The sequence below is a fragment of the Vidua macroura genome, chromosome 12 (assembly GCF_024509145.1).
Source record: "Vidua macroura isolate BioBank_ID:100142 chromosome 12, ASM2450914v1, whole genome shotgun sequence".
Classification (NCBI taxonomy): domain Eukaryota; kingdom Metazoa; phylum Chordata; class Aves; order Passeriformes; family Viduidae; genus Vidua; species Vidua macroura.
The window spans coordinates 11,657,092-11,673,737 of record NC_071582.1 but is presented as its reverse complement, the minus strand read 5'-3'; the positions used below and the strand labels follow the sequence as shown (position 1 = coordinate 11,673,737).

At 39.6% G+C, this 16,646-nt stretch overlaps 1 protein-coding gene across 1 annotated transcript in view; it reads left to right on the top strand.

The window, feature by feature from the left end:
* Positions 1–16,646, top strand: part of FBN1 (fibrillin 1) — a 145,836-nt gene that overhangs the window by 109,257 nt on the left and 19,933 nt on the right. The window contains exons 34-48 of the mRNA XM_053988142.1: positions 1,688–1,813; positions 3,434–3,556; positions 4,117–4,239; positions 5,113–5,277; positions 5,661–5,729; positions 5,846–5,971; positions 7,245–7,367; positions 7,478–7,636; positions 8,486–8,557; positions 10,820–10,945; positions 11,705–11,827; positions 14,647–14,772; positions 15,493–15,609; positions 15,953–16,081; positions 16,359–16,478. Coding sequence (XP_053844117.1) covers positions 1,688–1,813; positions 3,434–3,556; positions 4,117–4,239; positions 5,113–5,277; positions 5,661–5,729; positions 5,846–5,971; positions 7,245–7,367; positions 7,478–7,636; positions 8,486–8,557; positions 10,820–10,945; positions 11,705–11,827; positions 14,647–14,772; positions 15,493–15,609; positions 15,953–16,081; positions 16,359–16,478 — 1,827 coding nt within the window. The remainder of the gene's footprint in view (positions 1–1,687; positions 1,814–3,433; positions 3,557–4,116; positions 4,240–5,112; positions 5,278–5,660; positions 5,730–5,845; positions 5,972–7,244; positions 7,368–7,477; positions 7,637–8,485; positions 8,558–10,819; positions 10,946–11,704; positions 11,828–14,646; positions 14,773–15,492; positions 15,610–15,952; positions 16,082–16,358; positions 16,479–16,646) is intronic.

Below are 16,646 nucleotides of genomic sequence, written 5' to 3'. Positions count from 1 at the left end.
AATACACAGAAACAGCTTTTAAACATTTGAAATTTTCATTAATATGTCATCATTAATTGTCTACTCCTTCACCTAGGTTGCCATAGCTTAAAAGAAATATTATATATTATACATAGTCTAACTCAATAACTTTTTTCCCTTGATAAAATGCAATTTTTCCTTGAGCTTTTCTTGTTAGTTTAAATGAGTGACAAAATTATTAAAACTAGGCTTGATTATGTAATTTGGCTAGTTAGTAAACTAGTCCATTGGCTACTCACCTTAATACTTAAATAATAGGGCATATACATCAACATTACTTCACAAAATTGCCTAAAAATGTTTGTCCTTTCCACAAGTGAGTGTGTGGTGTCTGTCTGCTTCACTCCATCATCCTGAGAGCTGGTGTCAGGGTGCAGTGCTGGCATGTAGAATGAAAGAAGTAGCTGCTTCTGAAACCTCATTTTATAAACTGTAAATGAGACTATAAAACTTTGCTAGAGAGATGTTTCCCACCTACACTTCAGTCTTCTGCTTTGATTAGCTCATGTGTGCTTAGTCATGAGGAGCCCTGCTCTTGCAGTGTGGCTGGGGATGCTCACTGTTTGGAGCAGAGCCACGTGACAGAGCTGGTGGGCCAGGTTTTCAGCTGGTGCAAATCAGCAGCACTCCATCAACTGCAGTAGGTTTTTAGAGCATCTGAGAATCTGGATTATCAGGTTTAAGGCTGGATTTGAATAATTCCAAATTCTAATCAGACCTTGGAATTCTGTTTAATTCTCTCAGTATAATTTCATCTTGAATCTGATTCAGCTTCCTCAGTGGCCTTCCTAACCCAGTACTCTGTTAATTTCCTGTATGATGATTTCCAGGAGTCTGTAAGCTACACCCTTCAGATGGAGTGCTTACAGAATTTCTGCATTCAGTAGAACTTTTTTTCTATTTGGATACTTTATTGTTTGTGAATTCAAAAGGTGTCTGGGACTCAAACTAGAGCACTCAGATGTTCTGTAAGCCCTCTGCCATGTGTGCAGTGTGCAGCATTCTCCCTGGTAGGTGATTTTTGATTTACCAGCCATGGACTTCTCAAAACTCATGCTGCCAGCCAGACTCTGTTGCAAAAAAGAGGTCTTTTTGTGATGTGTAACATTTCAGCTAGAGTGTAAGAGCCATGATCTATCTGAGGGTGAGTGTAGTCCAGTAGGAAGGCTGTTTCTCTCATCAGCAGTTAACCTACAGTTCAGTTTTGATGAAGTTCTTTTCATGCCACTTTTTGTCAGTGTTTTGATGTTTGGCATGGAGAACTGCCTATTACCATATGTTTGTTCACTGCATAGTAAACTTCTTTTTTTTCCAATTACTGCCTCTAGGCTTCACTGTAATAGAAAGAATAACTATAATAAATTTCACGTGCTCATTCTGAGTCTAAATATGACCCTGTGACTGCCTCCAGTTGTCAACTGGAGCTACTCTAAGAGTCTATGCCTTTCTGATTTTCCTTTTTCTGGTTAGAAATTGTATTTGCAACATGTCAGGAATATACAGAGCCTGTTACATGTAGTAACCTCTGCACAGAACTAGATTGCAGTTTCTTCTGCACATGTTCAGGTAGAATAATTAAAATGCTTGGAACACTAAATGCTTCAGCTCAAATGTTGGTGAGAAAACCATCTTTACTGCTAACTTGCAATATCCCTTCCTTTTACAGACCTCGATGAATGCTCAGAAAACTTGAATCTTTGTGAAAATGGGCAGTGCCTCAATGCCCCTGGAGGGTATCGCTGTGAATGTGATATGGGATTTTTGCCAAGTGTAGATGGGAAAGCATGTGAAGGTAATTCTTTGTAAGCTTTAAACAACACTCAACAGATTCTGCCTTAATACTATTTTAGGTTCCAACTTTTTACAATTGTTTGCTGTTGTGATTCTACTGAGAACTGCATGATTTTTTTTAATAGTATTTGCTTTTTTGCACTTCATACATTTATTATGGACCTCTAGATGTTCATCTACCTGCTGTATATAAAGAGAACAACTTTTCAAAATCTATCTTATGATATATTATTTTGGGGTCCGATTGGTGATCCAAATGGCACTGACAGCTGCCATTTCTTCTTGATCGTTGATGGCCAGTTCTTCATTTTATTCAAAACAATTAAACAGAAAAAGTTGTTACTTCACATTATTATGTATGAAGCTGAAAAGCAGTGATTTGGTAGCCAATATAATGCATATGCTTTAAGGGCTTCTGTGAGGTGCAGAAGCAGAGTGCAGAAGCCTTGCAGAAAATCTGTATGACAACACCAAAAAAAAAAAAAAATCCTGTATGACTATTTGTTCAGTTTCAAAAGTGAGCTGTCAGTTAACAGTTTACAACTCATTCATAAGAGCTTTGCATATGCAAAGATTCAAAACAATAATATAATATATATTATATGTATTATATATGTTATATAATATATATAATATTATATAATAATCAAATAATAAACATATTACCAATGTGATTAAGGTCATATATTTGATTTGAACATTTGAAATCTTCATTTGTGATAACACTGATCAGTTAATCAGTCAAGAAGATGCAGCCCTATCATCTGACATAGTAATAACTCATGATAACTCGTATTTAATGGAGTTAATAAGTACATCACTTTAAAAAGGATTTTTCCCCTTGAAAAGTGTTCTGTGTATTTTTTAGAAATCTACTGAGTGAAATATTTTGAGAGTGAGTTTTTTTTTAAATGAAACCAATATTAGGTTTCATAATGTTTCATGAAACAATTTACTTTCAAACCTTTTAGCTGAGTTTAAATAGCTTTTTTAGAGGCTAGTTCCTGTTGCTAAAACAGACTTGCCTTCATGTCTCAGATGTGTACACTAAGTGCAGTATTTTAAGGTCCTTTGTAAACACACACTTTTTTATTGTATCAAATTAGTTGTTCTTTGTGCAGTGCATGTGGCATTCAGTAAATACGGGTTCAGACTCAGTGATTTGGGGAGAAGACACAGAAGTGTCTGCTTGCCAGACTTTAGATCTGTCAAATGCAGAAACCCAAAAATGAACATGAAGTTCACCTTTGGGCACAGACTTTTCTCTTGCTGGTGTCCAGCTTCCTGCAGATGACTGATGATTTATAATAAACTTCATTTTATTAAGGCATATCTTCTGCTATGTTTAATATTGCTACTTGTCAGATTAGCTCACTAATAAGCTAGGATAGTTTCTGGCATAGCTTCCAGAGATATTGGAAGGAGCCTTTTTCTCAAAAAAATTGTTATGGATTAGATTCCTTAGGCTCCAACATAAATCTTCCATGTTACTTTTTCTTGTCTTACACGATGTGCAGAAACTGTTGTCTTCCAGATCCATGCTGCTGAAAATGTTTGCAGTTCTCTGTGTCTCAAGAAGATCAGGAAACCTCATATTTTTCCCCTCCTGTTCCTTAATCAGATATTGATGAGTGCTCACTTCCTAACATCTGTGTCTACGGTACTTGTCATAACCTCCCTGGACTCTTCAGATGCGAGTGTGAAGTGGGCTACGAGTTGGACAGAAGTGGTGGTAACTGCACAGGTAAAACTTTGAACAACATGCCTTTTAATCTTCTGTCAGTGCCATAGTCAGCTCCTTAGGAAATTCTTTTAAGAAGCTATACAAATCAAACTGGATATAGGAAAATACAGGCTTCCCTCCTGTATTACACAGGATTCACCATATCTTTTTTATGCTCTTCTTTACTTTTCTTTGTCCACCTCTGATATCCCCTTAAGGTGAAAAACAGATCAGAGAATCCCTCTGGCAGACATGTATTGTGACTTTTACAGTACTGGATGGTAAGCTATGGCCTTGTCTTGTATTTCTCCCTTAGGGTTTTTTTTAGTACTTTATGTGAATCTTGTTCATAGATTGATTTTTTTTTTTCAGGAAAAATGCGTTTTTTCTTTTTGCTATGAAATGATGAATTCATCTCAGACTGCTGTTCTTCTAAAATGCCTGTTTATTTTTTAGAGCTTTCTGGAGACCACTATCTCCTAACTAATGGATTTGTGATGGTCAGCATATGGTACCTGATGTATCAACAGTTTTGAATGTCCTTGAGTATTTGCTTACCACGTGCTGTGTTTTTCTTGCAGATGTTAATGAATGTGCAGACCCTACAACCTGCATTAGTGGCACGTGTATCAACACTGCTGGTAGTTACACCTGTGAGTGCCCTCCTGATTTCGAGCTGAATCCCACCCGCGTTGGATGTGTTGGTAAGGGATCACTCCCTGTGCTTTTTACAAGGGAAGTTCCACAGAGGGGCTCCAAGCTGACTGCTTAGGAATAAAGTCCCAGGTCATGGGAAAGGGCTTGATCAGGCTCTTCAATTCCCATCTCTCTGCCCCTGGCTTAGAAACTGTAATAGGGCAGCAGGAGCATGTCCAGAGTTGATGCAGCATGCCAGCAGTGCCCCGCTGCCAGAACCAACCCCCTGGGGCTTGTTAGAGCTGTCCACAATTTACAGCAAACAGGAGAAAATTTTAAAATTCAACAAACTTAAGTCCACATCCAGCTGGCCCCAAGATGGCAGGCAAATGAAGCTGTGGCATGAAGCCACCCGTGCTTTTGGAGCATTGAGTGCACTTGGCTAGGTGCAGCTCCATGACCAATGGAAATGTTCATGTATTAGGCTCCAGCTGCTTAGTAATCCTAATATTTTTTGATTTTGTTTGTTTAAGAGGGTGTAGGGATGCTTCTCAAATTTTAGTGTGTTTGAAATTCCTAACATTTAGTAAATGCTTTCCTGCTCATAAACCTTGAGTAGAGGAGAAAGCAGTGGATATCTGGAACTGGAAAGATATACAAATGTGAGGGAAAATGTGAGTGAAGATGAGAAAAAGGCTGGCTGACATGCCTTTGGACTTGATAAGTAAATTTCCTACTTTGTGAAAAGTCCAAAAAAGCCAAGGAATGGGGCACCAGCAACCTACCTAAGTGGGAGATGCTGGGTCCCCCTGAGTAACACAACTTACTTGCTTTGGTGTCCTACAAGAAATGGGAGCCATCTGTAGGTGTCCCTCACCCTGAGAGGATGTGCTGTGTTCTGCTCTCTCCTAAGATGTGTTTGTCATGTGCATTGTGATTAGATACACGATCTGGCAACTGTTACCTGGACATCAAAACTCGGGGAGACAACGGTGGCACCTTCTGCAGCAATGAGATTGGAGTGGGTGTTTCCAAGGCCTCCTGTTGCTGCTCCCTGGGCAAAGCCTGGGGAGTTCCCTGTGAGCACTGCCCACTGGTGAACACAAGTAAGTCTGCATTTCCTGGCTTAAACACAGCAATGTGTTTGGTGGGTTTTTTCCTGATTTAGCCAGATAGCTGAAATACTGGGTGTGCATTTATTGTGGACATGCAATTGGTCTTCACAAAAAACTTCACTAGTCTTTCAGAAAGATTATTTAGTCAGAATATTATTATCTCTTCTGAAAAAGTTTGCTATTGCACTGAAAAGTACTTAACTATTTATGAAATGGGATGACAGATAATGTTACAGAGTAAAATCTAACATCTCTAGGTGGTTAGTTTGTAAACTTACATTTAAATTGTCTGTAATAATCTGATCCATTTTCAAAAACAATTGTGCTGAAAATGTTTCCACTATCATATGCTCATAAATCTGTTTTGTTTTCAGCTGAATATAAGGTTCTTTGCCCTGGAGGGGAAGGATTCAGACCAAACCCTATTACAGTTATATTAGAAGGTAATGTTTGAAATTTCCTATATTTACATGTCTGAAATTATGAAACTCTGTAGTGAGGGTCTTTTTTTTTTTTCATCAAAAGCATTAATAAAATGTTTATGTGTTTGTTTGGACAGATATTGATGAATGTCAAGAACTGCCTGGACTTTGCCAAGGAGGAAAATGTATTAATACATTTGGTAGCTTCCAATGTCAGTGTCCATCAGGGTACTACTTGAATGAAGAGACTCGAGTGTGTGATGGTATGGAGCTTTTAACTAGTCTTCTTCTTTTTTCTTTAGAAATAATGACAGATCAATATGCAGAGAATTAATATTTTCTTGAAAAGGAGCACAACCAGACTAAGCAGTGTAAAGCTATAGGATGGGAAAATTGAACAACTTGAAATCTTGCATTAAGAGTGTGAAGATTCCTTCTTGACCATGCTGAAATATATGCAAGGGTTTTTTTAATTATCATATTTTGATGAAAACCTGAAAACCCAACAATTTTTTCTATAAGTTAGACATCATTTGGTAACTTGCTATAAAAAATAGCTGTTTGGTAATGGGCAATGAATAAGCAGTCAGATAAAAGAACAAACTTTCCCCATGAATCTGGTGGACTGATGTGTCCATGTATTTTTCCACTGCTTTTTTCACTCCTGCTGATCCAGTCATCAACTGAAAATATTGTTTGTACTGCAAAACGTTTTCCTTTCCACAGCACAATCAGAAGTATGTGTCTCATTATGTGCCCCTCTCAAGGCGTACTGGATATAAAATCTTAAGCAACCCATCAAGTTCTAACATTTCCTGTTGTCCAGGCTGTCTTTGGTCTTCAGATTGTTAATAATGTTAATGTAGTGCCTACGAGCTGCAAAACACTGCAGAAATAACAAACATTCAGGCCCTAAATTAAGGCTGAACCAAAGTGCTTCATCCACATTATGCTTATGCAGCCTGACAGATGGACAGATGCTGAGTGGTGTGTCAAAGATATTCTAAAATTTTAAGGCTAGGGAAATATTTTTGAACTTTTGGGAACTGAGGTGTTTTGGAGATGGTGTTGTGTTGGTTTTGGTTAGATTTTTTTAAACAAAACTTCATCTCTTGATGAAGTAAATATGGCATCTTGTGTTGGGAAAGTGGCTCACTTTCCCCAGTCAGGCAATGCTCAATCAGAACTCCACAGGGAAACACTTTGGTTCTTTTCCAGATCTAAGAGTCCAGAATGGAGGAGATCCTCAAATACTATTTTTGTGCAACAGAAGCAAAAGCCAAATTGCTGTTTCTGAGCTTTCCAGACATATCAGAGTTCCCATCTTTGCTTCACAGCTGGCCTTTCCATGGCCACCTCTGCTGCCACTTCCTTTTCTGTGTGGCTTCACTCAGCCATGACCTTCCTCAGAGCCCCTTCAGCTCTTCTCCACCAGTACCTTCCTACCTCAGACATTACTGAGACATTTTTGTTCTCAAAAGCACAACAAGAAAGCTTCTGTGGCCACTCACTCTCTGACTGTTTGTTCTCTTCCAGATGTGAATGAGTGTGAGACACCTGGCATTTGTGGGCCTGGCACGTGTTACAATACTGTTGGGAACTACACCTGCATCTGCCCTCCCGATTACATGCAGGTCAATGGAGGAAACAACTGCATGGGTATGTGCTGGGGTTTCTCTAAAGCTTTATCTTAGTGCATTGGACCAGGGAGATCATCTTCCCTAAGAGTTGCCTACTGCATTGGCCTGAGGTTTTCTTGATTTTCACAGATATGAGAAGAAGTCTGTGTTATAGAAATTACTATGCTGACAATCAAACCTGTGATGGTGAGCTGCTCTTCAATATGACCAAGAAAATGTGCTGCTGTTCCTACAACATTGGACGTGCATGGAATAAGCCTTGTGAACAGTGTCCTATCCCAAGCACAGGTACATTTTTGCATTGCAAAGCTATCTGAAGGCCTTGGTAACATAATAATTACATAACACCATTAGAGATGCTATGTCTTTTTCTACTCTTATGTGTCTAAAATGAAGGGATTAGTTGCCTCTTTGTCCTGGAGATGACCAGCCCCAGTCATGATGAAGGCATATGTGCAGTGGTTTGTGTCCCTGCTGCTGGGTTGTGCCTACCATGTGCCAGTTTCACTGTCTCAGGGACTTCATGCTCTTTATTAGTTAATCCATCTCTTTGCAAGTGCTTGTTGATCCAGTGTTGAGGCACTGACCAAGACTTTATGGGTATTGCTCCAACAAATACGGGGTCTGGTCTGCTCTGCCTCGATTGCTGTTTGCCATGAAGAGCCTTTGTGCAGGCCAGGGGCTTGCAGAGATTCCTTGGTGTGTCCTGAGAATGATCTGTGTCGAGAGCCAAATGTAAGATGTAGGAGTGTCTCTGCTAATTGCATGGGCATACATGACTCTTCCACACTGGGTAAGACTGCAGGACATCCCACTCTGGTTTGAGGTGGTTTGCTTCTAGAGCAACTTCCTAGACACTTGATTCTTCCAGCTTGTAGTTCAGGTTTTTATGAGGTATGCAAACACTGTAATGCACAGGGATAGGCATAAGCAGAGCAAAATAAGCATGTGATCCCAACTGAATGAGAACACAAGGGAACCCACATGGTGAGTTTGGGAAAGGGGCTGCCTATCTCTGTGTGCCCTGCAGGTTCTGAAAGAGTAGAAGAAGAACTTTCTAGGCCAGAGCATAAGATGAATTTTTAACTGTTGATTAATTCCAAATACTTCAATCACTGCTTTGCTTTCCTGTTGCAGATGAATTCTCCACACTCTGTGGAAGTCAAAGGCCTGGCTTCTTCATTGACATTTATACAGGATTACCAGTTGGTGAGCTATAATTTATGTTTTGAACTAAATTCCATGCTACCTCTGCCCAGGGAAGAGGGGAGGTTTGTTTTCCCAGTTTTTTTTTTTTTTTTGTTTTTTTTTTTTTTTTTTTTCATGTGAGAAATAGCAATTAAACAGTGTAATGGAGTTCAGCCCTCTGTTTAACTCCAACTTAAGTGCAAACTGGCTACTCCTAGCTGGCAGCAGTGACAGTTGCTGCTTGTAATCAAGGCAACACAGAGCTCCAAAGAAACTGTAATCAGGGCTACATGAGCAGGGCACAGATACTGGGAATGAGAGGTCTGGGAGTAAGGCCAACCAGCATTTGTTCTGAGAGGAACTGGGAGTCTTTCCTTCAAACTAAAGCAAGATTTAGTCTGACATTTCACATCAGTCCCCCTGGGTATTGGTTTGACACAAAAATCCTTTTTTCTGCTCAGCTGGAATATTTCTCACATATGTTATTGTGTGTTACATTTGAATCGTGAGTAACAAATTGCAAAACAAAAAGAGGGAGAGAGGAGGAATTTTAGGACAAGGAATTGAGTAAATCCCTAATGGGACTCCCTTTTGTTTTCATTTACACTTAAATGCAAATGAAAAGCAGATAATGTACCCTGTTACAAACAGAGATGGCCTATAGGCAGTAATCAGATGCTTTAGCATGAAACTGTTGCTGTGGTACAGTGTTTAGCTAGTTAGATGAAAATATTTCTAGTAAAGTGGGGAATGTAATTTTTAAAGAGGCTGCAGAAATGCACAACACTTACTATTTACAAGGTCATTTCTTGGAAGCAAAGTTTCCCCTTCTAGCTATTAGCATTAGTCCAGATTGTTGCAGAGCCTGCTCAGCTAATTGGGCCCTTCATCAGCATCAGCAGGGAGCCCCTGGGTGTTGCTAACATGCACAGGTAGAAGCTGCAGCTGCAGTGTTTGACACGTGTGCAGGGGTGTTGCAGGCTGCCATGTGTGTGCTGCCACAGCACGGAGCTGTGCAGGGCAGGAGCCAATGGAAACAGAAGGGCTGTCCCACAGAGCCCAGCAGCACAGCCAGTGTGTGCAGCCTGTGCTGAGACTGATGCACACACAGCTTCTCACAGCTGTGCAAATCACAGCTCTCCCTGCTGCTTTGGGATGGAGGCTGGAGCACTCAGCCTGCTGCTTTGCACAGGGGTTACTCATGTCCCATACACCTGCAGGCACAGGATCAAGGGAGAGCCCTCTGCAGGGGCAGTGCTCTTGTACCCTCTAATATTTGCCTGCGGTCCAATGATGTTACTCTCTGTTTGGATTAAAGTTCTATATAGTTACTCCAGAAACAGAAATAGTTCTGTTTTTACTCATCCTGTATATGAGAGGACTCAAAATTACAGAATCTAATGTAGAAAATTAGGGGTTGGATCTAGCAGCAAAACAAAACAAACAAACAAAAAACCACCAAAAACCAAAACAAACAAAACCACATTATCTGATGGAAACTCCTATCAGCCTACACTTTCCCCACTATATTCTATGACTCTGTACCTCAGTGCATATGTCAACCTTTACTGAAGGTAGAGGCTTTGGAGGAGTCTCTGAACTCTCTCATGTCAGAATATTAGGGTGTGTAAGGACCCAATAGGCAAGACATATAATTGTAATAGCAGCTGGGTTTTTTCCTGCCAAAATCAGTTACTTAAGTGGGATGTATGTAAAGCATTGGCAAGCCCTGGCTGCCTGGCTTAATCAATCTAATTAATAGCATGTTGGCAGCACTTCAGATGTTACCTGTCATTGGCACTTTCAAACTGTTACATAAGACCCTGAAAGTATTTTCAGATTAACTAGGGTAAAACAGTGCAAAACTAATTCTGATGTGTGTTTGCATTCAGTCATGCTCTCCTGTATTAAACCAAAGACAGTTCTATTGTCTCTCTGTTTGGCTCTTCCCAACAACCCCACTGTGGCACTTGGGAAGGTGATGAGGTTCATCAGGGCTGTGGGTGGGAGACATGAGGAAGGACGTGTCTTCCTCTGTATTCCTCTGTAGCAGAATATACCTTCAGTACAGAGAAGTGTCAGAACCCAAGAAAACAGGAAATGCCTAAATTTCCACAGTTTGGAATGACTTGCTCACTGTTCAGTTGGGAACATTCTGATGCTTGCATTATATGCTGGGTAATTATCTTAAAGGGTAAATGCATGAGGACATGCTGTGTAGCAGAAGATTCCATGAAGTTCTCAGTACAAGTATTAAAAAAAAAAAAAATATTATTCTTGCAGATATTGATGAATGCAGAGAGATTCCTGGAGTGTGTGAAAATGGGATCTGTATAAACATGGTTGGCAGCTTCCGATGCGAGTGTCCTGTGGGCTTCTTCTACAATGACAAGCTCCTGATCTGTGAAGGTAGAGTGCTCCTCTCATTCAGAGGAATGGTGTTTCACCAGCTGGCAACTCAGACACTGCCGAATCAGAGCCTTGAAGTCATCCTTAATGAGGAGAAAATACTTCTGTCAGTGTAATAACTCTGTGTTACTTCAGACATTTTGAATTCTTTTGCATAGAAAATAATGACATTTCTGTCAGACATCTAAGGCCTTGAAGGCACATGAGTCAGCAGTCCTGGGAATTAAATTTTTTTTTTTCACATTTGACAGTAAAGCCAAGAAAAAAAATAGTAGTATTGAGTCAGATCATGTGCACAATTTTTTTTAAGTTCCAGAATATTTTTTTTCTAATGGAACAAATATTTTTGTAAAAAATATAAACAGATGGTTGTTTATTTCTAGTTTAAACATTCCCTAACATTTTATTAGTCAGTTTAATGAAGAAACTGAAGGTAGAATATGAGTTGCTGTCATTCTCTGCTGTGTGTTATGACTGCTGACAACAATGGGTGCTGCAGCCAAGGCACTGAGAGTTTTGAGTAAAAGCTTCTTCTGTGTGTTGCTTCTAAGTGAAAACCAATTACATTTCTGGGAAGATTTAAGTTCTCCTTTTTCAGCACCTAAAGTAAGGAAAATTGGTCAAAATTTTTTTGCCTAAAGCTTTATGATGATGTTTATATTGAAAGCTACTAATTACCTGTATGCTAAAAAAATATGGTTTTGGCATCTTTCCACTGCCAGCTTACTATAAAACTCAAATTCCTCTTTGTCTTGATAGATATTGATGAATGCCAGAATGGACCAGTTTGCCAGCAAAACGCAGAGTGTGTGAACACAGCTGGGAGCTACCGCTGCGACTGCAAACCTGGCTACAGGTTCACGTCCACGGGGCGCTGCACCGGTGAGTGCCCGGGAGGGCTGCAGGCATGAGGGGGTTTTAAGGGCTTGAAAAAACATCTCTCCTCTCCAGAAAGTTGGTATTTCAGGAGATGATCTGAGCTTCGAGAACTCTTCTCTTAAAGTCTTTAAGGGCATCCCATAAACATTGAGGTACTTCCAGGCCCATCCCATGGATGTGTAAGTGGGAGTTAAGAACCTAAGTAGGTGTTTGTCTTTCACTTTATCCCACCAAATGCAAGCATTTTTCTTTAGCCCTTGTCATGTCTAGGAAGGGAAGACCATTTGATGCAATACCTTTCTGTATTTTCTGATTTTCATTATGATTTTCTATATGTGTTTTAGCAATTTATTTTCCACTTGTATTTTTACAAATAATTCCCTGCTTGCTGCTGGAGCCTCTGTTGTTAAGGTAGACTTATCTGCTTGCCTGTATGTAGTAACTAACTTGAAAAGCTTATTGTTGAATTTCCTAACTTTGATACAGATTTAAACAGGGCCCATAACATTATTTTTAAATACTCACTGAGTGGGACTGAAGTTTTCTATTTGTTTTTTCTTAAAATATCTTAGTCCAGAGAGGCATTCAAGTTACCTTACTTACTTGAAGAATTGCTGAGATTTTAAAGACTGCAGTGGGACAAGCTGCTGTAAATATTATATACTATATACATTTCTGAACAAAATAAGAATTACAACGGAAGCTAGTAACATTATCCTTGGATTTTTGCTTCTCAGTACTTGAGTTTTAGGAAGTGCACTTTTCCCTGCAGTGCAGTTCTTCATTGTTTCATGTGACCCATGTGGGAAAAGGGTGTAGGGGAAATCAGAACACTACTATGAGAACTAAAACTTTGCTTTGTTAAGCTATGCAGTGGCACATGTAAATATTCAATATGTTCCTAATGTAATTGTTGTTGTTAAGGGTTCAGTACAGGAGTACAGGAAGAGCAAGGGAAGGTTCTGATATGGGTTACAATTCCAAAGATGAATTGGTACAAATAGTAATACTTCCCTGTATTTTGCCTTTATTTTATATGTGGTGAAAATAAAGTTACACAATTAGAGTAAAAATAAAAGTGGTTGATAAAGTACGTGATCCAGCAAAGGAAGGAAATTCCCAACCACTCTGCTGGGAGCAGAGAGGGGTAAGCACCTTGCAGTATTGGATCAGCCGTGCTACTGCATGGAAAACTATCGCACCCCTGTAGTTTATGTGCTATTGAGTCAGACCCAACATATCACAGCCACTAGTACTAGGAGTACTGCATTTATCTTACCTTCAAGACAGCATTCTTCTGGTGCTCTCTATTGTGGTAAACTAAATAGTTTTTCTTATAAATTAGTTTTTCACATGACTATTCATTTGCCCACAAAGCACCAGAGTCATAGATTTTCTTTTGTCTCTGCTCTCCTGAGCTGAAGATTGGGAGTTCTTAAGACAGTGTTGTCTTTCCTTCTGCCTCCTTCAAACTGTAATCAGTATTGCTATCATCAATAGCATTGGGAGAGCTTGGTCCTCAGTGCGCACCCATCAGAGTTACTCATGGCCCCATGGGATGTACAGAGGTCCTGGGGATGGGGCTGTTGGGATTGTCCATGATTGTCCCTGTGCCAAGTACAGTGCAGAAGAGAGGCAGGAAATGAATTTTAGTACATGATGTTCTTTGCAATTAGGAACAACTTGACTCTTACTTTTGCAACGACCTGGGGATGGTTTGCTGAGAAACTGTGTCTGCTTGGCTTAGATTGCATAGAAAATAAAATTACTGAGCACTAGAGCCTAATCAATTTTAATACAAGCTCATGGCAGCACCTCAGTTCTCATATTTTGGAGCTGCAGCATAGGAAGGAAAGAAAGTATATTGAATCAAACCAGCTCTTGGTGGTGATGAGGTCAACAGATGAGGTCAACAGAAACACCTCATTTGATGTTTCTGATTTGTCACGGAAAAAACTATGCCAGAGAGCAAACATTTGTTTGTTAATGTTTTATTTCATTTACTATTGATAGAATCCTGGGATCTGCCTGAAAGCATTTCTAAGGAGAGTAGCAGGAAGCAGTTGGCTATTGAACAAGTATAAGAGATGCCCTGCTTTTGTAAGGCAGCAATCACATGCTGGCAGGAGAGCTCTCCTCCTTCTCTGCAGAATTATACAACATATCCCGACTCCATATAGCAGTACCTCCTCCTGCTGTTTGAGCTCTGTCCAGTTTATAGGATCACCACATTTCATGGATGCTACAGCATGTGTATGTGTGCCTGTTTTCTCTCTGCATGATGAGTTGATAAATCCAGTGCCTTTATCTCTCTCTAATCCTAGTGAGAAAATGTGGTGTTCATTCCTCTTTCTGTTCTGTTGATTTCCGTGAGTTGATCACGCAATGTGTGCTACAATCAAACGTGGCTAAATGCAAGTAGCTGCTTTCATGAGAAGAATGCAAACTGTATTTCATATGCCTCTTTCATATCTCCTGCAGTCAATATAGAGCCCTCAGACTCAGACCCTTTTCAGTCTTGTGTCATTAATTCTGCTTTTCAAAGCCATGGTGGTATGCTTTACCTCCAGCAAGAATTTGAGGTTGCTAAATATAATTTTTATGCTAAATTTTTTTCAGGTCCACAAATACTGGAAGAGGTAATTTACATGCAAATAAGCCCCTTTTCTGGGATTTACTTGGTAATGTTTTTGCCATTAATAAATTAAAAATACTATTTTAAGTTAGGCCATGCACTGAATACTGTCTTGGTTGCTGCTAATGCATCTTTCCAGCCTTGTCTTTTAGAAGCCTTAACTTTCACTGCACCTCTTTGTTTTCAGATCGGAATGAATGCCAAGAAATTCCCAATATCTGCAGCCATGGGCAGTGTATTGACACTGTTGGAAGTTTCTACTGCATTTGTCACAATGGATTCAAAACCAATGATGACAGGACAATGTGTATAGGCAAGTATATCAAATTAAACTGAACCTAGGCTCCTATTAAAATAGTTACTAAGTCTATCCTCTCTGTAATAAGGAGTTGCATTACAATATCTGAGATTGTGAGCCATTTACCACCAGACAAAGGTGCAAAAATGGCTATTAGAGGTGATAAAAAGCTGATACAGAATGAAAACCATCTCATTAAAGTAGAGTGAACCTTTGAAATTACATATCCTGTCTAATGAACTCCTAATGCTTTCATTTTTGAAGAAAATATTTCATTCATCTTAGAATTTTCTGGAGCATCTCGTCTCATTTTATTCCTTTAGGCAAGAAATTTAATAGATTAATATTGCAATGCAGCAGTTATATATGGCCTACTTGTTAATAGAGTGAATGAAGGGTAGACTTTTTGCCAGAAAAAAGCCTTTTTCAGAAGCAGTCATCTTCATTAACAAGGAAATTTTGTATTTAACCTGTTCACAGCTGTCAGTTGTGTGTTGTATGAACAAATTGAGATTTCAGAATGCTTACAGTTAAAAATAGCTTACACTTGCTTTGGGAAGGGTGATATAGGAGCCAAAGTAAAGCAAATGACTGTTGGACCCTTGATTATTTTTGTAGATATTAATTTCAAATGTGTAAATGTATGTAAAATCTTCTTTTTGAGAGATATGACAATCCTTTTCCCTTCAGTTCAGTGTGTTGGCAGTGGGTTATTTCTCTCCTGTTCCTTTGTAGATATTAATGAGTGCGAGAGAGATGCCTGTGGCAACGGAACCTGCAGGAACACCATTGGCTCCTTCAACTGCCGCTGCAACCTGGGCTTCATCCTCTCACACAACAATGACTGCATAGGTAGGGAGTGCTGAGCACAGGCATGTGTTCCTGAGGCTTTCTACTTCTAATAAAAGTACCATAAGTACCATTAATTAACCCTGTTTTGTCAATCTCAAAAGGCCTCTTTGATTATGCACTGCTCACTTTTCTAGAGCTGCTTGAATGTTGGCCCAAGATACAGGGACATTTGGGTTCTACTCCTGCTCTGACAATTTTATAATATAGAAATTTCCTCTCACTTGCTTTTGAAACGGGATTGTGTTATCAGTTACTTTGTTGATATAGTGGAAACAGAAATCTCACTTACCCAGTTTCCATTGTTGCTGATGTTTCTGACATCTTTCAATGTTATTTGTCCTAGATGTGGATGAGTGTGCAAGTGGAAATGGAATGCTCTGCAGAAATGGTCAGTGTGTGAACACCATTGGGTCCTTCCAGTGTCTTTGCAATGATGGCTATGAGGTGGCTCTGGATGGAAGGACTTGTGTTGGTGAGTGCTTTCTTTTAGGGTTGAAAAAAGTGCAGCAAAGCTTGAGCAGATATGCTTAGTGAAACAGTAGGGTCAGAGAGATCTGTCACACTGCCATCATTGTACCTAGCAGAAGGAAACAATGACAAGAGGACAAGAAGATGACTACTCTCACTCCTGGAAAGTTCCTCCTTCAGTTTGATTGAATCAAAATTAAAGTGGCATCAGTCAGAGATTTACTGAGATAACAGCAATTACCTACAATTTATTACAATAAATTGTCTTTCTTTTCTTCTAGATATCAATGAGTGTGCACTGGAGCCGGGAAAATGCTCACCAGGCACATGCCAGAACTTGGATGGCTCATTCAGATGTATCTGTCCTCCTGGATACATCCTGCAGAATGACAAATGTGAAGGTGTGTACAGAACAGTCCTTCTTTTGTCTCTTTGTTAGCTGCTCACAATTGTTACCTATGTCTTTTTCATTTAAATGTGAGTAATGTTTAGTCTTTTGTGGCAGTGTACAGGCCTGAACTGTAGCCACTAGTAAGTCTCTCATTTCCTAGAAAGGGTCTCACCAACAC